The sequence below is a fragment of the Symphalangus syndactylus genome, chromosome 5, assembly GCF_028878055.3.
Source record: "Symphalangus syndactylus isolate Jambi chromosome 5, NHGRI_mSymSyn1-v2.1_pri, whole genome shotgun sequence".
In the NCBI taxonomy this organism is placed as follows: domain Eukaryota; kingdom Metazoa; phylum Chordata; class Mammalia; order Primates; family Hylobatidae; genus Symphalangus; species Symphalangus syndactylus.
In genome coordinates this window covers 145,818,437-145,838,776 of record NC_072427.2, presented here as the reverse complement: position 1 = coordinate 145,838,776, position 20,340 = coordinate 145,818,437, and the positions used below count along the sequence as shown (strand labels likewise).

The 20,340-nt window shown below is 39.2% G+C and overlaps 1 protein-coding gene across 12 annotated transcripts in view; it reads left to right on the top strand.

Moving 5' to 3' along the window:
* Nucleotides 1-626: 626 nt before the first annotated feature.
* The window catches only part of LOC129483389 (C-type lectin domain family 2 member D), a 36,648-nt gene continuing 16,934 nt past the window's right edge, over nucleotides 627-20,340 (top strand). For 2 of the 12 annotated variants that reach the window (XM_055280713.2, XM_055280709.2), the window contains exons 1-3: nucleotides 955-1,136; nucleotides 5,669-5,768; nucleotides 9,334-9,376. In XM_055280713.2, the coding sequence (XP_055136688.2) occupies nucleotides 970-1,136; nucleotides 5,669-5,768; nucleotides 9,334-9,376 (310 nt within the window). In that variant the 5' untranslated portion in view covers nucleotides 955-969. Of the gene's footprint in view, nucleotides 673-721; nucleotides 1,137-2,035; nucleotides 4,758-5,625; nucleotides 5,769-9,333; nucleotides 9,377-11,208; nucleotides 11,479-19,880; nucleotides 19,943-20,340 lie in introns of those variants that run through there. The other 10 variants (XM_063639685.1, XM_063639681.1, XM_063639688.1 and 7 more) reach the window with 10 other exon arrangements.

The window sequence follows — 20,340 nt, the reverse complement described above, 5'->3', positions numbered from 1 at the left end:
ATCTACAACTAGCTCAAAATAAAAAGTTTAATTATAAAATAAAAGCTACATGAAATAAAGCAAAAAATAATTCACCCTTGTCATGCACACAGAGTCAGAGACTGTAACATAATTTGCAGGATCTAGAGCAGAATACGAATGTAAAACATCTTGTTCAAAAATTATTAATAATTTTGAGACATTGATGATAAAGCATTAAGCCACCTGTGGGGGGCCCTTTAAGCATGATAAACTGTGCTACCACACAGATTGCACATTCATGTATCTGGCCCTGCAAATGGAATGATTTTTGCCCATGATCAATTAATTCACCATGGCCTCTTTGGGCTCAGTGAATTTACTTCTTCAGGAGGGTAATTTTCTCTTCTTTCTCTGCTAAGCTGTTTAACAGTAGTTGCCCTGCCTAATGGGCTTCATCCATCCATTTCTCTCAGATCGTTATCATGATGCACTAGGATGAAGCACACCTTTTCTCCTAGTCTTGAGGAAACATCGGTATTCAGAATACTTAAACTCAGGCACTGACCAGTCAAAAGAGTTTCTGGCCAACGTTCCACACTTGAGGGAAATGACATTATCTGAGCCCTGAAGAAAAAGGTTGTAGATATTCTCCAGATCAAAGCATCGCCAGGAAGATTTACATGTTGAAGTTCGTAATATTTCCTAAAGCAGGTATGAATTACTAGTAACTTAACAGGTATATTAACTGATGAAGTTTTCATTTCTCAGAACAAACCAGTCAAGAAAGGTGCTATTATACTCCCTTTATTCATATAGATCTTGAAGCTGAGAGAGTTTAATCAATATGCTATATTATTGTGTAATAATTACCATAAACTAGGGGTGCTATGATCTCAATATTTGTGTCTCCCACTCCCAAATTCACATGTTGAAATCCTGACTCCCAAGGTGATGGCATTAGGAGATGAAACCTTTGGGAGGTGATTAAGTCATGAGGGTAGAACACTGATGAATGGGATTAGTGCCCTTACAAAAGGGGCCCACCAAAGCTCCCTTGTTCCTTCTACTATTGTGAGGACACATCTAGAAGTTGCCATCAATGAACCAGAAAGTGGGCTCTCACCAGGCACCAAATCTGCCAGCACTCTGATCTTGGATTTCCAGCCTCCTGAACTGTGAGAAATAAATTTCTGTTGTTTATAAGTTACCCATTTTATGGTATTTTGTTATAGGCCACATGAACTAAGACAAGTGGATTAAAAACAACACAAATTATTTTCTTACTGTCTAGAAATGAGAGGTTCAAAATGGCTAAAGTCAGGGTGCCACTGATAGGGCTGCATTTCTTTTGGCGGCTCTAGGGAAGAAGCTGTTTCCTTGCCTTTTTCAGCTTCCAGAGGCCACCTGCACTCCTTAGCTTATGGTCCCTTGCTACAGCTTTAAAGCCAGCAGCACAGCGTCTTCAAATCTCTCTCTGACAGTGACATTCCTGCCTTCCCCTAATAAAGACCCATGCGATTAGATTAGGCCCACCTGGATTATCCAAAATAATCCTTCTGTCTTTAGACCCTTAACCATATCTGCAAAATGTCTTTTGTCATGTAAAATAACATCCTTACCTCAAGGTTTTGGGAATTAGCTTATTAATGTCTTTAGGGGGTCATTATTTTGCTTTCCACATACATTTAAAATTAACTATCGGGCTACAAAAGTCATATGAATTGAGCTTGTTTTGCCCCCAAGGCTGTGTTCTTTTTTTATTTTTTTTATTTTTATTTTTTGAGATGGACTCTCACTGTTGCCCAGGCGGGAGTGCAGTGGCACAATCTCGGCTCACTGCAACCTCCGCCTCCTGGGTTCAAGCGATTCTCCTGCCTCAGCCTCCCAAGTAGCTGGGATTATAGGTGCACACCACCACGCCCAGCTAGTTTTTGTATTTTTAGTAGAGACAGGGTTTTGCCATGTTGGCCAGGCTGGTCTCCAACTCCTGACCTGAGGTGATCTGCCTGCCTTGGCCTCCCAAAGTGCTGGGATTACAGGCGTGAGCCACCACGCCCTGCCAGCTGTGTTCTTTTACATCATAATACACTGCCTTTTTTATCCCTCACTTATTCAATATCATTACCATCCATCATGCTGTCACAAACACAAAAACCCAAGAAGAGTGGGATACAGGTCATTGAGAATAAATAATTTTTATAAACTTTTGTTCTTGTAACTTAGTCAGCTATTCCAATGAGGCAAAATCTGATAATATATTGCTTTTATACTACTTAGTTGAGACACTCACATCTATTGAAGAGTAATGGGTACCTTGAAGGGGCTTTTTTCTTTCCCTTTATATCCGGTCAATTAGTCATCAATTTCTGCCTTCTAATATAGACTCAACTAAAAAATTAAGTTTTGAAAAAAGAAATTTATTTTCTAAATGAAATTAAAATTACTCTGTATGTGTACTTCTCTTCCTCACACTGGAATTCTCTAAGGACAGTGTAAATGCACATCACTGTATCTTACGTGTGGTATCGGCTATTTAACACAAGGTTGCGTAAGAAAGTAAGCACGATGATATGGCTTAGAAGTCATGAGATTCATATAGTTTAATATAAAGCTCTTGTGATAGAGAGTTATTTTGTCACATTTCTCCTTTCATAATTTACGCTCCAGCTCTCTCAGATTTCAGGTGTTTTCCCGACTCTGAGATATATTCTCTTCTCTCTGGGCCTAACTAAAGAACCTAGAAGACTTCCTTCAACTGGAAGACTTCCTCCACCTCAAATGCCTCACTTTATTTTTTTTAATTAATTAATTAATTTTTTTTTTTTTTTTGAGACGGAGTCTTGCTCTTTCGCCCAGGCCGGACTGCAGTGGCACTATCTGGCTCACTGCAAGCTCCGCCTCCTGGGTTCACGCCATTCTCCTGCCTCAGCCTCCCAAATAGGGGGGACCACAGGCAGCCGCCACCACGCCCAGCTAATTGTTTGTATTTTTAGTAGAGACAGGGTTTCACTGTGTTAGCCAGGATGTATTTATTTATTTATTTTGAGACAGAGTCTCACTCTGTCACCCACGTGGTGCAACCGTGGCTCACTGCAACCTTTGCCTCTAGGGTTCAAGCAATTCTCCTGCCTCAACCTCCCAAGTAGCTAGGACTACAGGTGCAAGCCACCATGCCCAGCTAATTTTTGTATTTTTAGTAGAGATAGGATTTTACCATGTTGGTCAGGCTGATCTTGAACTCCTGACCTCAGGTGATCCACCTGCCTTGGCCTCCCAAAGTGCTGGGATTGCAGGTATGAGCCACCATGCCTGGCCTAAATGCCTCACTTTGTTTAACTAACTCCAGCTCATTTGATTGGTACTTTCTTGGGAAAACTTCTTCTGGGTTAAGTGCCCTCATTAACTGCTCTCCTAACAAATTCTACTGCCATTCACATCTTGTTACAATAAGTCATGTATACCTACTTATTTTTTAGTTTCATATTAACTTCCTTAAAGAAAGGGACATTACTCTACACTCAAAGTCCACCTGGCATGCTGGCTGAAAGACGTTAAGTTTGAAAATATTTGTTAAAGGGTAAATGATTATGTAAATCCTTAGGACTTCATGAACTTACTTTCAGTTTGGTTTCCACGTAAGGAGAAACTTACAGCAACGTAGAAACCAAGAGACTCACATGAATAAATGATGTGACTAATTCACAAGTACCATGTCATTTGATATTTGACCTTTAAAGTAGTTTTCATATCAGATCTTTCAGTCATGGGTTCTATAGCTTACTGTGAACTTAGACATATTAGTTAGTCCCTCACCCAAGATCATCTGAAAAATAAAGGTAATATCAGCCTCATTAGTTAATTATGCCAATTAAATAAGAACACATATTTAAATCTCATATTAATGTGTATGGAGCATAGTAAGCAGTAATAACCTGGCATGTTGTCATGCCAGGCTAGTAACAGTAAAAGTAATAGTAGTTTCACTAGAAGGTCCAAGATTAGTGTGGAAATTCCAAGATGATGTGAAATTTATCAGGGTTTACCTTTTGTCCCCTTTAAGCTAACAATGAAATCATAAAAGGATATGAAAGGGATAAGCCTGACAGTTCATATCCACTTCTGTGTATGATAATATAACTGGAGAGACATCAAACTCATGCTGAGAACAACTAGAAGAGCTAGAGTTGAAGAAAAAGGATTTCATTAAGATATTAGAGAGTGTTCGAGGCAACTGGAGGGGGAACAAAGATTCTGGAAAGGGGCCACAGAGAAGTGAGTCAGCATTCCAGGAGCCACCCTTCTCTTAGGGGCATCTTGGCAGTGGGTCAGATGCTGAGATTCTGGGGAGAGGGCAGTGGATACCAGGCATTTTTGGGGGGGAGAGAAAAATCTCTTCCTAAAGCACTTGAAGGGCCAAAACCCCCAGATAGGAGAGAGGGCCAAAGAAATGAGAAAAATTTTTCTCTCAAGCAATTTTCAAATTATTAAATTTCACAGGAAAAGAGGTTAGGAAGAACTATGTGAAAAACAGACTTCAACTTTTGGCAATCACGTGTTGTTCAGGAGACAAAACCAAATTCAACTTCCAACAAAGAGAAGCAGCTTTGATAAAAAGCAGGTTCTCAGATGGAATTACTAGAAGGCTTTATCATAGGTCCTAGGACAAACTAGAAATGATGAAATAGTAAAGAAAAAGATATACAGAATCTTACAGAAACTGGAACTCAGTCCTAACTCAACTTCGTTTCTATTCGATTAAGGCAATAGCTGTCCAATCTGGAACTTATTTCTCACAGGTAAGGGGGGACTACTGTATAGAATCAAAAGCAGGGAAAATAAATTTATGTTGTCAGAGTTAAGATAGAGATTATATTTGGGGTAATGAGCGCTGTAGGACATGAGTAGGGCACATAGCGTGTTGGTATTGTTTTATGTGGTTTTAAGATATACTTCATCTAGGCACTTGTTACATGTTATATTTTTAATGAATGTGTTTAGTTGTATGCTTATGATTTGTGCACATTACTATAAATTATATTTTAGTAAAAGGTGCCCTTACCAGCATTTATATACAAGAAATCAACACATCTGACAAGAAGCTCCTGCTGCTAAAGAGCCTCTGTGCTCCTGGATTATGCCACAGGGAGCACAGAAGCTGCACCCGTTCAAGCCCATTTTTGAAACGTTGTTGTAGCAGCCATAGCAGCAAATTCCCAAAGTATCTTGCAGAAATTGAAAACAAGATATTTTTTGAATGAGCGTAAACTCTTGGGAATGAATTTTAATTTGAGATTAAAATTGCTGTTGTCTTTACTTACCTAACATTCATTTCCTCTGACAGCCAACTCCTTCCTTTCAATAAATTCTTATTTTCTATCATAATATTGCTTTGTACCGCACAAAATACAATTATAATTTTTAATAGTCAAAAAAATTTTAAGTTATCAAACATTAGTTTCTTTCGTAACCAAAATACTGTTAGAGAAGTAGCTTCTACTTTTTTTCTTTTAAATTCTTACAAACACCAGTTTATTCTGTTGTGATGAGCTGATTTTTGAAACAATTTATGCTTCATTTGTTCCTCTAACTATATTTAACTTAAAGGCTTGAGATTTTGAGTTACTGGCGTGTCACACACTGACGCATTTTAGTCGTTGGGCTTTTTTTTTGTTTTGTTTTGAATCATTCTTGGGGTTTGAAAACGTAGAGACTGTGGTTTAGATCACTCGTGGAAACTGGAGGCAAAATGCATGACAGTAACAACGTGGAGAAAGACATTGCACCATCTGAATTGCCTGCAAACCCAGGTAAGAAGCTGGCCTGTACAGTGTAAGTGTGAGGACTGGAATGGGAAGGTAGTGGTAGTGATGGGCTCACACAGGAAAGGTGCTGATATAGTAAAAAGTTTTCAAGGATAAGAGATGGAATGTGGGAGTCCATAAATTGGCTTATAATTTGTGTAAAATATGCATATATTTATATTCCCAGTTCTAACAACTAAGGAGAGGGAACAATGAGAGAAAGATGTAAGACAGAGATAAGGTTAAGTTTAGGATTGAAAATAAAAATAGTTAATTTCACTAAAAAAAAAAAAAAACTATACAAACTCTAAAGTGTTACTGAGATACAAGATACTATCATTATTACATAGGTAGAAAACCTATCATGGAAGCTCTTAAGAGAGAAAAGGTACAAAATAGTATGTAAGGGACATTTACAAATCAAAAAAGTAAACAAAGGTTGAAGTAAAAACTTAGTAGGGCATTCTAATGGAATTATGTTACATTGGATGCACTGGAAATATATATATATATATAGTTTTATATGATGATGTAAGTAAAAAGCTTTATATGATAATTTAGTAAGTGAAAAAAATGACTTTTGCCACAGTTAGGGAAAATCAAGGTTTTATAACTTAGGACTTAAAAGTTTGGAGTTTTTTTCCTCCCAACATAAAAGGTAATCAATTTACAGAAAAGGTAATTCAGAGGGGGAAAAAGATGAACTCTAAATGTTGTTAAATGACTTCATTTATTTCTTCATTCATTGGGTATTTTGAGCATTTTATACCAAATGCTTTAAAGTCTTTGTCAGATAGTTCCAACATCTCTGTCATGTCCTCCTTGGCTTGTGTTGTCTTTCCCCATGGAAGTTGACATTTTCATGGTTCTTCATATACTGTGTAATTTTGGATTGCAATTTGAACGTTTTGAATAAATATTTAGACTGGATCTTATTTAAATTTTGGAGTATATTGATACTATTGTTTTAGCAAGCAATCACCCTGGTGAGATGAAGACAATCTGTGGGATCTGGTTCCAATGTCAGTTCCATTCTGAAAGCCTTTGTAGTGCTATTCAGATATGTGAATATGGGGTGAAATTGGGAACTGTGCAATGCTCTATTCATTAATTCAGGTCTCAGTATCTTTAGTATGCCAATTAGAACCATATCTAGGCATACATAAGTTGAGGGGCAGGTGAATCCAGGAGTTTATAAATAATGTTCATGGGTCTCTTTCTAAAGTTTCTTCCTCTTCACCATCTGACCAATACTTTCAGGTTCCCAGGGGCTTCTCCTTTCCATCCTCCAGCTAGAAATGCGGGGCTCCTTTTATTCTGATGAACCATACACTTCTGCAATTATGGCTGCATCTTTAAGCTCATGTGGCAGACGGACAGTGAGAAAGAAGGAAAAAAAGCAAGAGGTTTGGCCCCACTCTCATGGAGCCACAGCTCTTCTGAATGGAGAGGATTGACTTTTCTTTTCTTTTTTTTGAGACGGAGTCTCGCTCTGTCCCCCAGGCTGGAGTGCGGTGGTGCGATCTCGGTTCACTGCAAGCTCGGCCTCCTTGAGTTCACGCCATTCTGCCTCAGCCTCCCGAGTAGCTGGGACTACAGGCGCCCGCCACCACGCCTGGCTACTTTTTTGTATTTTTAGTAGAGACGGGGTTTCACCGTGTTAGCCAGGATGGTCTCCATCTCCTGACCTTGTGATCTGCCCGCCTCGGCCTCCCAAAGTGCTGGGATTAGATGCATGAGCCACTGCGCCCAGCCGAGGATTGACCTTTCTCAAGGTTTTGGCTATTGCATGTTGCTGTAGTTTCCCCTACCATCATCAGATTGCCTGAGGTTTGAGGCACATGAGAATGTAGACAAGAGGGGGAGAAAAAATAAATGTGGCATTTTCATACTCTATTTGAGGTAGGAGTTGCTTTTCTGTTCCTCAGACCATACCTCTAGTGCTTCTCCTGGAGCCCTCTCTATTTTTATGCTGACAGAGGCTCAATTCCATATTTCTGGCTGTATTAAGTTCAGGGCAGTGATACTAGAGGAGGGAAATTTAAATTCACCACTAGTTTGATGGCTCTTTAAATTTGGATATTCTTGTAAGATCTGCTGCTAGTATATCCTTTTTCCTTTTGCTCTTTTTTTTTGTTGTTGTTTAAAGACCATATTTTTAGAGCCATTTTGGGATCACAGCAAAATTGTGAGAAAGTTGTTTTTTTTTTTTTCATTTTCTCCTTGTTGCCACACATACATAGACTCTGTCTTAGTCTGTCTTGTGCTGCTATTACAGAATACCCAAGACTGGGTAATTTATAATGAACAAAATCTATTGGCTTATAGTTCTGGAGGCTGGAGAATTCAAGACTGAGAGACACATCTTGCTCCATCATCCCATGGCAAAATTTGGAAGGGCAAGAGAGCACATGCATAAGAAAGAGAGAGAGCAAGAGGCACCAAACTTGCTTTTATAACAAATCCACTTTTGTGATAGTAAACCCAGTCCCATTATAAGGACATTATGACCTGATTACCTCTTAAAGGGCCCAACTCTCAACACTATTGCATTGGGGATTAAGTATCTAACACATGAACTTTGGAGACACATTCAAACCATAGCAGTCTCTAACATCAACATTCTTCACCAGCAGTACATTTATTACAATTAATAACCTACATTGGCATATTGTAGTCACTCAAAATTCGTAGTCTGATGTACTTCCCTTTGTTGGTGACCTGACCTTTCTCCCTGGCCGCCCTTAATATTTTTTCTTCCATTTCGACCTTGGAGTATATGTCTTGGGGTTGATCTTCTCATGAAGTATCTTACTGGGGTTCTCTGGATTTCCTGAATTTGAATGTTGGCCTGTCTTGCTAGTTTGGGGAAGTTCTCCTGGATTATATTCTGAAGTGTGTTTTCCAACTTGGTTCCATCCTCCCTGTCTCTTTCAGGTACTCCAATCAGTGGTAGGTTCGGTCTTTTTACATAGTCCCATAGTTCTTGGAAGTTTTGTTCATTTTTTTCATTCTTTTTTCTCTAATCTTGTCTGTCTGCCTTATTTCAGCAAGATAGTCTTCAAGCTCTGATATTTTCTCTTCTGCTTGGTCAATTCGGCTATTGATACTTGTGTTTGCAACATGGCGTTCTCGTGCTGTGTTTTTCAGCTCCATCAGGTCATTTATGTTCCTCTCTGAACTGTTTATTCTGGTTAACAGCTCCTGTAATCTTTTATCATGCTTCTTAGCTTCTTTGCATTGGGTTAGGACATAATGCTTTAGCTCAGCGAAATTCGTTACCAACTTTTTGAAGCCTACTTCTGTCAGTTCATCCATCTCAGCTTCAGCCTTGTTCTATGCCCTCACAGGAGAACTGTTGCGATCATTTGGAGGAGAAGAGGCATTCTGGCTTTTGGAATTTTCAGCGTTTTTTCATTGTTTTTTCCTCATCTTCGTCGATTTATCCACCTTTGATCTTTGAGGCTGATGACCTTTGAATGGGGTTTTTGCGGAGTCTTTTTTGTTGATGTTGTTGTTGTTACTTTCTGTTTGTTTGTTCATCTTCTAACAGTCAGCCTTTCTGCTGCAGGTCTGCTGCAGTTTGCTGGGGATCCACTCCAGACCCTGTTCACGTGGGTATCACCAGTGGAGGCTGCAGAACAGCAGATTGCTGCCTGCTTCTTCCTTCAGAAGTTTCGCCCCAGAGGGGCACTGGCCTGATGCCAGCCGGAACTCTTCTGTATGAGGTGTCTGGTGACCCTTGTTAGGAAGTCTCACCCAGTCAGGAGGCACGGGATCAAGGACCACTTATGTAGAGAGTCTGACATTCCCTTAACAGAGCTGGTACGCTATGCTGGGGGAATCCCACTCATCGGGTTCATCTGGTCTCTTCAGAGCCAGCAGGCAGAGAAGATTAAGTCCACTGAACCTGAAACTGCCTCTCCCCTCAGGTACTCTGACTCAGGGAGATGAGAGTTCTGTCTGTAAGCCCCTGACTGGAGCTGCTGGAATTCTTGTAGGGATGACCTGCCTGGTGAGGAGGGATGGCTCAGGGTCCCACCTAAAGAGGCAGTCTGGCCACAACCTGCCACAGCCACTTTGCCACACTGTGGGAAATTTGGCCCAGTCCAAACCTCTCAGGCTCCTTTACACTGTCAGGGGCAAACTGCCAACTAATGGTGGTCATCCCTCCCCCAGGAACTTAGTCATTCCAGGCACACTCCAGACTACTCTGCTGGCAGCGGGGATCTCAAGCCAGTGGGTCTTAGCTTGCAGGGATCTGTGGGAGTAGAACCCACTGATGGAGACTGCTGGGCTCTCCTCCTTGGCTTCAGCCCCCTTTCCATGGGACTGGATGGTTCTCCTGCCTCACTGGAGTTCCAGGCACCACTGGAATATGTAAAAACTCCTGCAGCTCAGTGCCTGCCTAAACAGCCACCAATGGGAGTGGCTGTCATTGGTTTGCCCAGGTTTGTGCTTGAGACCCAGGGCCCTGGTGGTGTAGGCTCATGAGGGAATCTTCTGATCTGCAGATTGCAAAAATCTGTGGGGGAAGCATAGTACCCCTGGTGGGTAGGACAGACCCTCCCCTCTTCCCTTACCTCAGGGAGGCAGGTCTCCCTGCCCTGTGCAGCTCCTGGGTGAAATGACACCCCACCTGCTTTCTTCTTGCTTTCTGTGGGTTGCACCAGCTGCCCAATGAGATGAACTTGGTACCTCAGATGGAGATGCAGAATTCACCTGCCTTCTGCATTCATCTCACTGGGAGCTTCAGACCAGAGCTGTTTCTGTTTGGCCATTCTGGCCCCTCCCTTCAAGTGTGTTTTCTTTTGTAAGAAACTGCCACAGTGGTTATAGCATTTAGCTTTCTTACCAGGAATGCATGAGACTTCTGGTTGCTCCACATCCTTGCTAGCATTTGATATTGTTAGTGTTTTAATGTAACACTTAAGTAATATGTAATGATATCTCATTATTTTAACTTGCAATTCTCAAAAGACATATGATATTAATAATTTGTCTTTTATTTTGATTATGTCTTCTGCAGGTCAAAAGTTTTTAGTTTTAATGAAGTCCAGTTTATCAGTTCTTTCTTTCACGGATTGTGTGTTTGGTATTATATTTAAAAAGTCATCACGATATCCAAAGTTATCTAGGCTTTCTCTTATATTATCTTCTATGAGTTTTACAGTTTTGTGTTTTACCTTTAGGACTATGATACATTTTGAGTTATTTTGGGGAAAAATGTAAAATCTAGGTCTAGATTCATTTATTTATATGTGGGTGTCTAGTTGTTCAGCATCATTAGTTGAAAAGACTGTCTTTTCTTAATTGTATTGCTTTTGCTCCTTTATCAAAGATCAGTTGACTATATTTATCTGGGTCTATTTCTTTTTAGTCTGCTACTCTGCTTTCCATCCTTTTATCCTTTTTCATTATTTGTCTATTTTTTTTTTTTTTTTTTTGTTTAAAGAGATGGAGTCTCACTCTCTTGCCCAGGCTGGAGTGCAGTGGCGCAATCTCGGCTCACTGCAAGCTCCGCCTCCTGGGTTCACCCACCATTCTCCTGCCTCAGCCTCCTGAGTAGCTGGGACTACAGACACCTGCCACCACGCCCAGCTAATTTTTGTATTTTTAGTAGAGACGGGGTTTCACCATGTTAGCCAGGATGGTATCGATCTCCTGATCTCATGATCCACCTGCCTTGGCCTCCCAAAGTGCTGGGATTACAGGCGTGAGTCACCGCGCCCAGCCTTATTTGTCTGTTCTTTAACAAATACCACACTGTCTTGATTACTGTAGTTTTAGAGTAAATCATGAAGTCAGGTAATATCAGTTGTTTAACTTTGCTCATCTCCTTCAATAATGTGTTTGCTTTTCTGGGTCTTTTGCCTATCTATAGAAACTTTAGAATCAGTTTGTTGATATTTATACAATAACTTGCTGAGATTATTATTATCATTGCATTTAATCTGTAGATTAAGCTGGGAAGAATTGATATCTTGGCAATGTTGAGTCTTTCTCTCCATGAACATAAAATACTTCTCCACTTATTTAGTTCTTCATTGATTTCATTCATCAGTTTGTAGTTTTCCACATATAGATTTTGTATATATTTTGTTAGATTTATACCTAAGTATTTTATTTTTTGAATGATAATGTATATGGCACTGTATTCTCAATTAAAAGTCCATTTGTTTATTTCTGGCATATAGAAAAGTGATTGACTTTTGTGTATTAGCCATGCATTCTGCAACCTTACATATCAGTAACCTTGCATATCAGTTCCCAGAATTGTCAAAGCCAAGATGGCCGAATAGGAACAGCTCCAGTCTACAGCTCCCAGCATAAGCGACGCAGAAGACAGGCGATTTCTGCATTTCCATCTGAGGTGTACCAGGTTCATTTCACTAGGGAGTGCCAGACAGTGTGCGCAGGACAGTGGGTGCAGCGCACCGTGCGTAAGCCAAAGCAGGGCGAGGCATTGCCTCACTCGGGAAGTGCAAGGGGTCAGGGAGTTCCCTTTCCTAGTCAAAGAAAGGGGTGACAGCACCTGGAAAATCAGGTCACTCCCACCCTAATACTGCACTTTTCCAACGGGTTTAAAAAATGGCACAACAGGAGATTATATCCCACATCTGGCTCAGAGGGTCCTACGCCCACGGAGTCTCACTGATTGCTAGCACAGCAGTCTGAGATTAAACTGCAAGGCGGCAGCGAGGCTGGGGGAGGGGCGCCTGCCATTGCCCAGGCTTGATTAGGTAAACAAAGCAGCCGGGAAGCTCGAACTGGGTGGAGCCCACCACAGCTCAAGGAGGCCTGCCTGCCTCTGTAGGCTCTACCTCTGGGGGCAGGGCACAGACAAACAAAAATACAGCAGTAACCTCTGCAGACTTAAATGTCCCTGTCTGACAGCTTTGAAGAGAGTAGTGGTTCTCCCAGCACACAGCTGGAGATCTGAGAACAGACAGACTGCCTCCTCAAGTGGGTCCCTAACCCCCAAGCAGCCTAACTGGGAGGCACCCCCCAGTAGGGGCAGACTGACACCTCACACGGCCAGGTACTCCTCTGAGACAAAACTTCCAGAGGAACGATCAGGCAGCAGCATTCGTGGTTCACGAAAAATCCGCTGTTCTGCAGCCACCGCTGCTGACACCCAGGCAAACAGGGTCTGGAGTGGACCTCTAGCAAACTCCAACAGACCTGCAGCTGAGGGTCCTGTCTGTTAAAAGGAAAACTAACAAACAGAAAGGACATCCACACCAAAAACCCATCTGTACATCGCCATCATCAAAGACCAAAAGTAAATAAAACTACAAAGATGGGGAAAAAACAGAGCAGAAAAACTGGAAACTCTAAAAAGCAGAGCGCCTCTCCTCCTCCAAAGGAACGCAGTTCCTCACCAGCAACGGAACAAAGCTGGACGGAGAATGACTTTGACGAGTTGAGAGAAGAAGGCTTCAGACAATCAAACTACTCCGAGCTACAGGAGGAAATTCAAGCCAAAGGCAAAGAAGTTAAAAACTTTGAAAAAGAATTAGACGAATGTATAACTAGAATAACCAATACAGAGAAGTGCTTAAAGGAGCTGATGGAGCTGAAAGCCAAGGCTCGAGATCTACGTGAAGAATGCAGAAGCCTCAGGAGCTGATGCGGTCAACTGGAAGAAAGGGTATCAGTGATGGAAGATGAAATGAATGAAATGAAGCGAGAAGGGAAGTTTAGAGAAAAAAGAATAAAAAGAAACGAACAAAGCCTCCAAGAAATGTGGGACTATGTGAAAAGACCAAATCTACATCTGATTGGTGTACCTGAAAGTGACGGGGAGAATGGAACCAAGTTGGAAAACACTCTGCAGGATATTATCCAAGAGAACCTCCCCAATCTAGCAAGGCAGGCCAACATTCAGATTCAGGAAATACAAAGAATGCCACAAAGATACTCCTTGAGAAGAGCAACTCCAAGACACATAATTGTCAGATTCACCAAAGTTGAAATGAAGGAAAAAATGTTAAGAGCAGCCAGAAAGAAAGGTCGGGTTACCCACAAAGGGAAGCCCATCAGACTAACAGCGGATCTCTCAGCAGAAACTCTACAAGCCAGAAGAGAGTGGGGGCCAATATTCAACATTCTTAAAAGAATTTTCAACCCAGAATTTCATATCCAGCCAAACTAAGCTTCATAAGTGAAGGAGAAATAAATCCTTTACAGACAAGCAAATGCTGAGAGATTTTGTCACCACCAGGCGTGCCCTAAAAGGGCTCCTGAAAGAAGCACTAAACATGGAAAGGAACAACCAGTACCAGCCACTGCAAAATCATGCCAAATTGTAAAGACCATCGAGGCTAAGAAGAAACTGCATCAACTGACGAGCAAAATAACCAACTAACATCATAATGACAGGATCAGATTCACACATAACAATATTAACTTTAAATGTAAATAGACTAAATGCTCCGATTAAAAGACACAGACTGGCAAATTGGATGAAGACTCAAGACCCATCAGTGTGCTGTATTCAGGAAACCAATTTCATGTGCAGAGACACACATAGGCTCAAAATAAAAGGATGGAGGAAGATCTACCAAGCAAATGGAAAATGAAAAAAGGCAGGGGTTGCAATCCTAGTCTCTGATAAAACAGACTTTAAACCAACAAAGATCAAAAGAGACAAAGAAGGCCATTACATAATGGTAAAGGGATCAATTCAACAAGAAGAGCTAACTATCCTAAATATATATGCACCCAATACAGGAGCACCCAGATTTATAAAGCAAGTCCTGAGTGACCCACAAAGAGACTTAGACTCCCACACAATAATAATGGGAGACTTTAACACCCCACTGTCAACATTAGACAGATCAACAAGACAGAAAGTTAACAAGGATACCCAGGAATTGAACTCAGCTCTGCACCAAGCGGACCTAATAGACATCTACAGAACTCTCCATCCCAAATAACAGAATATACATTCTTTTCAGCACCACACCACACCTATTCCAAAATTGACCACATAGTTGGAAGTAAAGCACTCCTCAGCAAATGTAAAAGAACAGAAATTATAACAAACTGTCTCTCAGACCACAGTGCAATCAAACTAGAACTCAGGATTAAGAAACTCACTCAAAACTGCTCAACTACATGGAAATGGAACAACCTGCTCCTGAATGACTACTGGGTACATAACGAAATGAAGGCAGAAATAAAGATGTTCTTTGAAATCAACGAGAACAAAGACACAACACACCAGAATCTCTGGGACACATTCAAAGCAGTGTGTAGAGGGAAATTTATAGCACTAAATGCCCACAAGAGAAAGCAGGAAAGATCCAGAATTGACACCCTAACATCACAATTAAAAGAACTAGAAAAGCAAGAACAAACACATTCAAAAGCTAGCAGAAGGCAAGAAATAACTAAAATCAGCAGAACTGAAGGAAATAGAGACACAAAAAACCCTTCAAAAAATTAATGAATCCAGGAGCTGGTTTTTTGAAAAGATCAACAAAATTGATAGACCGCTAGCAAGACTAATAAAGAAGAAAAGAGAGAAGGATCAAATAGATGCAATAAAAAATGATAAAGGGGATATCACCACCGATCGCACAGAAATACAAACTACCATCAGAGCGTACTACAAACACCTCTACGCAAATAAACTAGAAAATCTAGAAGAAATGGATAAATTCCTCTTTTGGATTTTCTACATAGATGATTATGTCATCTGTAGAGAAATACAGTTTTATTTCTTACTTTCTCATCTGTATACCTTTTATTTCCTTTATTTCCTTTTCTGGTCTCACTGCATTATCTAGTACTTCCAGAACAATGTTGTAAAGTATTGGCGAGAGGGACATCTTTGCCTTGTTCTTGATCTTAGTGGGAAAACTTCAAGTTTCTCACCATACTTGATAATGTTAGCTGTAGGTTATTGTAGATATTCTTTATTAAGGTGACGAAGTTCTTCCCTATTTCTAGTTTACTGGGAGTTTTTGTCACAAATCTGTGTTGAATTTTGTTTACTGAAAGTTTTTATCACAAATGGGTGTTGAATTTTGTTAAATTTGTTTTGTATATATTGATATAATCAAGTGATATTTTTAGCTTGTTAATGTTATGGATAACATTAATTGATTTTTGAATGTTGAACCTACCTTAAATAGCTGAAATAAATTTCACTTCATCACAGTGTATAATTCTTTTTATACATCATTTGATTGGATTTGCTAATGTGTTGTTAAGGTTTTGCATCTATGTTCACGGGGTATATTGGTCCATAGTTTTCTTTTCTTGTGATGTCTTAATCTGATTTTCCTATTAGGATAAAGCTGGCCTCATAGAATGAGTTAAGAAATATTCTCTCGGCTCTAACTTCTAAAACAAATTATAGAGAATTGGTCTAATTTTTTCCTTAAATATTTGGTTGAATTCACCAGTGAGTCCATCTTGACATGGTGCTTTCTGTTTTGGAAGGTCAACTTCTGTAATAAATGTAAACATATTTAGGTCATCTATTTCTCCATGTATGAGTTTAGACAAATTATGTCTCTCAAGTGATTGATCCTGTGTGTGGACATAGAACTGTCCATTTTAGCATCCATGGGATCTGTAGTAACAACTCCTTATTTATTTCTGATATAGATAATTTGTGTCCTTCCTCTTTTCTTCTTAATTAGCCTGGCTAGAGCCTTACCCATTTTTTTTTTTTTTTAATCTTTCAAACCTAGTTTTTGGTTGTGATAACTTTTTTCTATTAGTGTCCCATTTTTTATTTCTGCTCTAATTATTTCTTTTCTTCTGTTTACTTTGTACCTGATTTGCTCTTCTATTTCTAGTTTCCTAAGGTGTAAACTTAGATCATTAATTTTAGATCTTTATTTTTTTCTAATAGATGCATTCAATGCTATCAATTTCTCTTTAAACAATGCTTTTACTGCATCCCACAAATTTTGTTAAGCTGTATTTTCATTTTCATTTAGTTGAAATATTTTAAAATTTCTGTTGTGATTTCTTCATTGACCCATATGTTGTTTAGAAACGTATTGTTTAATCTCCACATGTTTGTGGAGATTAGTGGGATTTTAAAATTTTCTTTCTGTTATTGACTCTAGTTTATTTACATTGTGGTCTGAGAGTAGACACTGTATGATTTCTATTTTGTTAAATTTGTTAGGGTATGTTTTATGGCCCAGAAGGTGGTCTATTATGGTGACTATTCCATGTAATCTTGAGAGTGTGTATTCTGCTGTTGTTGGACAAAGTAGTCTATAAATGTCAATTTTATTCAGTTAATTGATGGTGATGCTGAGTTCACCTAAGTTCTACTGATTTTCTGCCTGCTGGATCTGGGCATTTCTTTCTTTTTTTTTTTTTTTAATTTTGTTGTTTTTGAGACAGAGTCTCGCTCTGTCACCCAGGCTGGAGTGCAGTAGTGCAATCTCATCTCATTTCAACCACTGCTTCCCGGGTTCAAGCAATCCTCCCACCTCAGTCTCCCGAGTAGCTGAGAATACCGGCAAATACCGCCACACTCGGCTCATTCTTGTCTTTTTGTAGAGAAAGAATTTTACCACATTGCTGAGGTTGGTCTTGAACTCCTGAGATCAAATAATCCAGCCTTTTGGGCTTTCCAAAGTGCTGAGATTACAGGCATGAGCCACTGTACCCTGCTGGATCTGTGCATTTCCAATAGAGTGTTGTTGAAATCTCCAACTATGATAATGAATTCATCGATTTCTCCTTGCAGTTCTATTAATTTTTGCCTCACGTAGTTAAATACTCTCTTGTTAGGTGCGTGCACATTTAGGTTTGTTATGCAGAAACATAACATAGTTTCTTGGAAAGCTAATTCTTATACCATTATGCAATGCTTTTCTTCATTCCTGATAAATTTCCTTGCTTTGAGGTTTGTTCTGTTTGAAATTTGTATAGCTTCTCTTGCTTTCTTTTGTTTGTGCCAGTATGATATAATACATATATATATTCATGATCCATTTACTTTTAATTTGTGTCTTTATATTTAAAGTGCATTTCCTGCAGATATCATATAGTTTAATCTCTGATTTTTAATTGGTGCATTTAGATCATTGATATTAAAATGATTATTAATATAGGTGGATTAAATATCTACCATATTTCTTTCTGTTTTCTTTTTTTTTTTTTTTTTTTTGAGACGGAGTCTTGCTCTGTCGCCCAGGCTGGAGTGCAGTGGCGCAATCTCGGCTCACTGCAAGCTCCGCCTCCCAGGTTGACGCCATTCTCCTGCCTCAGCCTCTCCGAGTAGCTGGGACTACAGGCGCCCGCCACCACGCCTGGCTAATTTTTTGTATTTTTAGTAGAGACGAGGTTTCACCGTGGTCTTGATCACCTGACCTCGTGATCCGCCCGCCTTGGCCTCCCAAAGTGCTGGGATTACAAGCGTGAGCCACCGCACCCGGCCTCTGTTTTCTATTTGTTGCCTTGTTCTTTGTTTCTATTTTTGTTTTTAATTCTCTTCTTTTCAGAGATAGAGTCTCATTCTGTTCATTAGGCTAGAGTGTGGTGGTATAATCATAGCTTCCTGTACCCTTGAAATCCTAGGCCCAAGTGATTCTCCCACCTGAGCCCTGAGTAGCTGGTATTATGGGCATGTGCCACAAAGCCTGGCTAATTTTTATTTAATTTTTGTAGAGACAGAGTCTTGCTACGTTGCCCAGGCTGGTCTTGAACTTCTGGCCTCAGATGATCCTCCTGCCTCAGTGTCCCAAAGGGTTGGGATTATAAGTGTAAGCTACCACACCCAGCCATGCCTTCCATTTTTTTTCCTGCATTTTTAGTTTTTAACTTAGCATTTATAAAGTTCCATATTTTCTCATTCTTAGTATATCAATTATACTTTAAAAATGTGATTTTAGTGGTTACCTTAGTGTTTGCAATATACACTCACAACTAACATGTTTGCTTTCAAATAATACTATACCATTTCACAGGTATTGTGAGTACCTTATAATAAAAAAAACCTAGTTCTCTGCTTTTATCCCATGTGTCATTTCTGTAGTTTATTTTATTTACATATAAGAATACATAAGCATATAAAATATATATAAAAGATGTATACATAAGCACACATAATTAAATATATTGCTACTATTGTTATTTTGAACAAACTGCCATTTGTTAGATAAATTAAGAATAAGAAAAATAAATAGTTTTATTTTACCTTCACTTATTTTTTATATTGTTCCTTTTTCATATAATTTAGGTTTCTAACCTGTATAATTCTCTTTCCTTTTAAAATAATTGCATTTAACTTTTTTGTTTTTTGATATAAGACAGGTCTACTGGCAACAAGTTATCTTAATGTTTGTTTGTCCAAAATAGTGTTTGTTTCTCATTCACTTTGAAGAATTTTTTTGGCTAAAGAATTCTAAGTTGATAAGGTTTTTTCTGTTAATACTTTAAACATTTGTTTCCACTGTCTTCTTGCTTGCATGGTTTTTGAGGAGAATGTAAATGTCATTTTTATCTTTGTTTCTCTACATGTAGAATTTATTTTCCTCTGAATTCTCTTATGATTTCTTAAATCTTCGATAAACGGGGTACGGGGCATATGTGAACTCTATATTTTTAATTCAGTATTTCTGTCAAACTGATAAAAACTAAAATCTATTGATTAAGACAAATATCTTGGGAAACATCAATGTAAAGCTTGCTGATGTCTCTAGTGTTGAGGGGAATGTTGGAGAAAAATATGCCTATTTAGCTAAGGACAAACCTAGATAAATTAACTAGAACTGTGAATTGTATGCAAGAGATTGTGTCAGAACAGGGTTCCAATAATAAATTTCATAAGAGGTTTTAGATAACCTAAGACATTTTGAAATATAACACAACTACAGGAAATTATACAATACAAATATGTAGCTTGATTAATTATTATAAGATAAACACCTTTGTTGACTCCTGATATGGCCTAGCTGTGTCTTCACCCAAATCTCATCTTGAATTGTAGTTCTCATAATCCCCACTTGTTTTGGGAGGGACCCAGTGGGAGATAACTGAATCATGGAGATGGTTACCCTTGTGCTGTTCTCATGATAGTGAGTGAGTTTTCATGATATCTGATGGTTTTATAAGGGGCTTTTACCCCTTTGTTAGGCACTTCTGTCTCCTGCTGCCATGTGAAGAAGAACATGATTGCTTCCTCTTCCACCATTATTATAAGTTTCCTGCGGCCTCCCTAGCCATGTAGAACTGTGAGCCAATTAAACTTCTTTCCTTTTTAAATTATCCAGTCTCGGGCAGTTCTTCATAGCAGTGACGATGGACTAATACAACTACTAAGATTATCTGAGAAAGATCGTTGTTATGTGGCTCAGAGGCCCTCCGTGTATTCTTAACTATTCACTCTTCTATCTTTCCAAGAATAACACTAATTTGACCTCTACAATAATCACTTTATCACTCCAGTTTTGCCTTTTTTCCTCCAAAACAATGCCTTTTAAGTCTATTTTAATCGATAGGTTTCCTCTTAATATCATTTAAAAATATTTCTTTACATTTTTAGACAGGAATCAGAATAATTTGCTATGTTGAATTTCCAGTGATTTGGATTTTG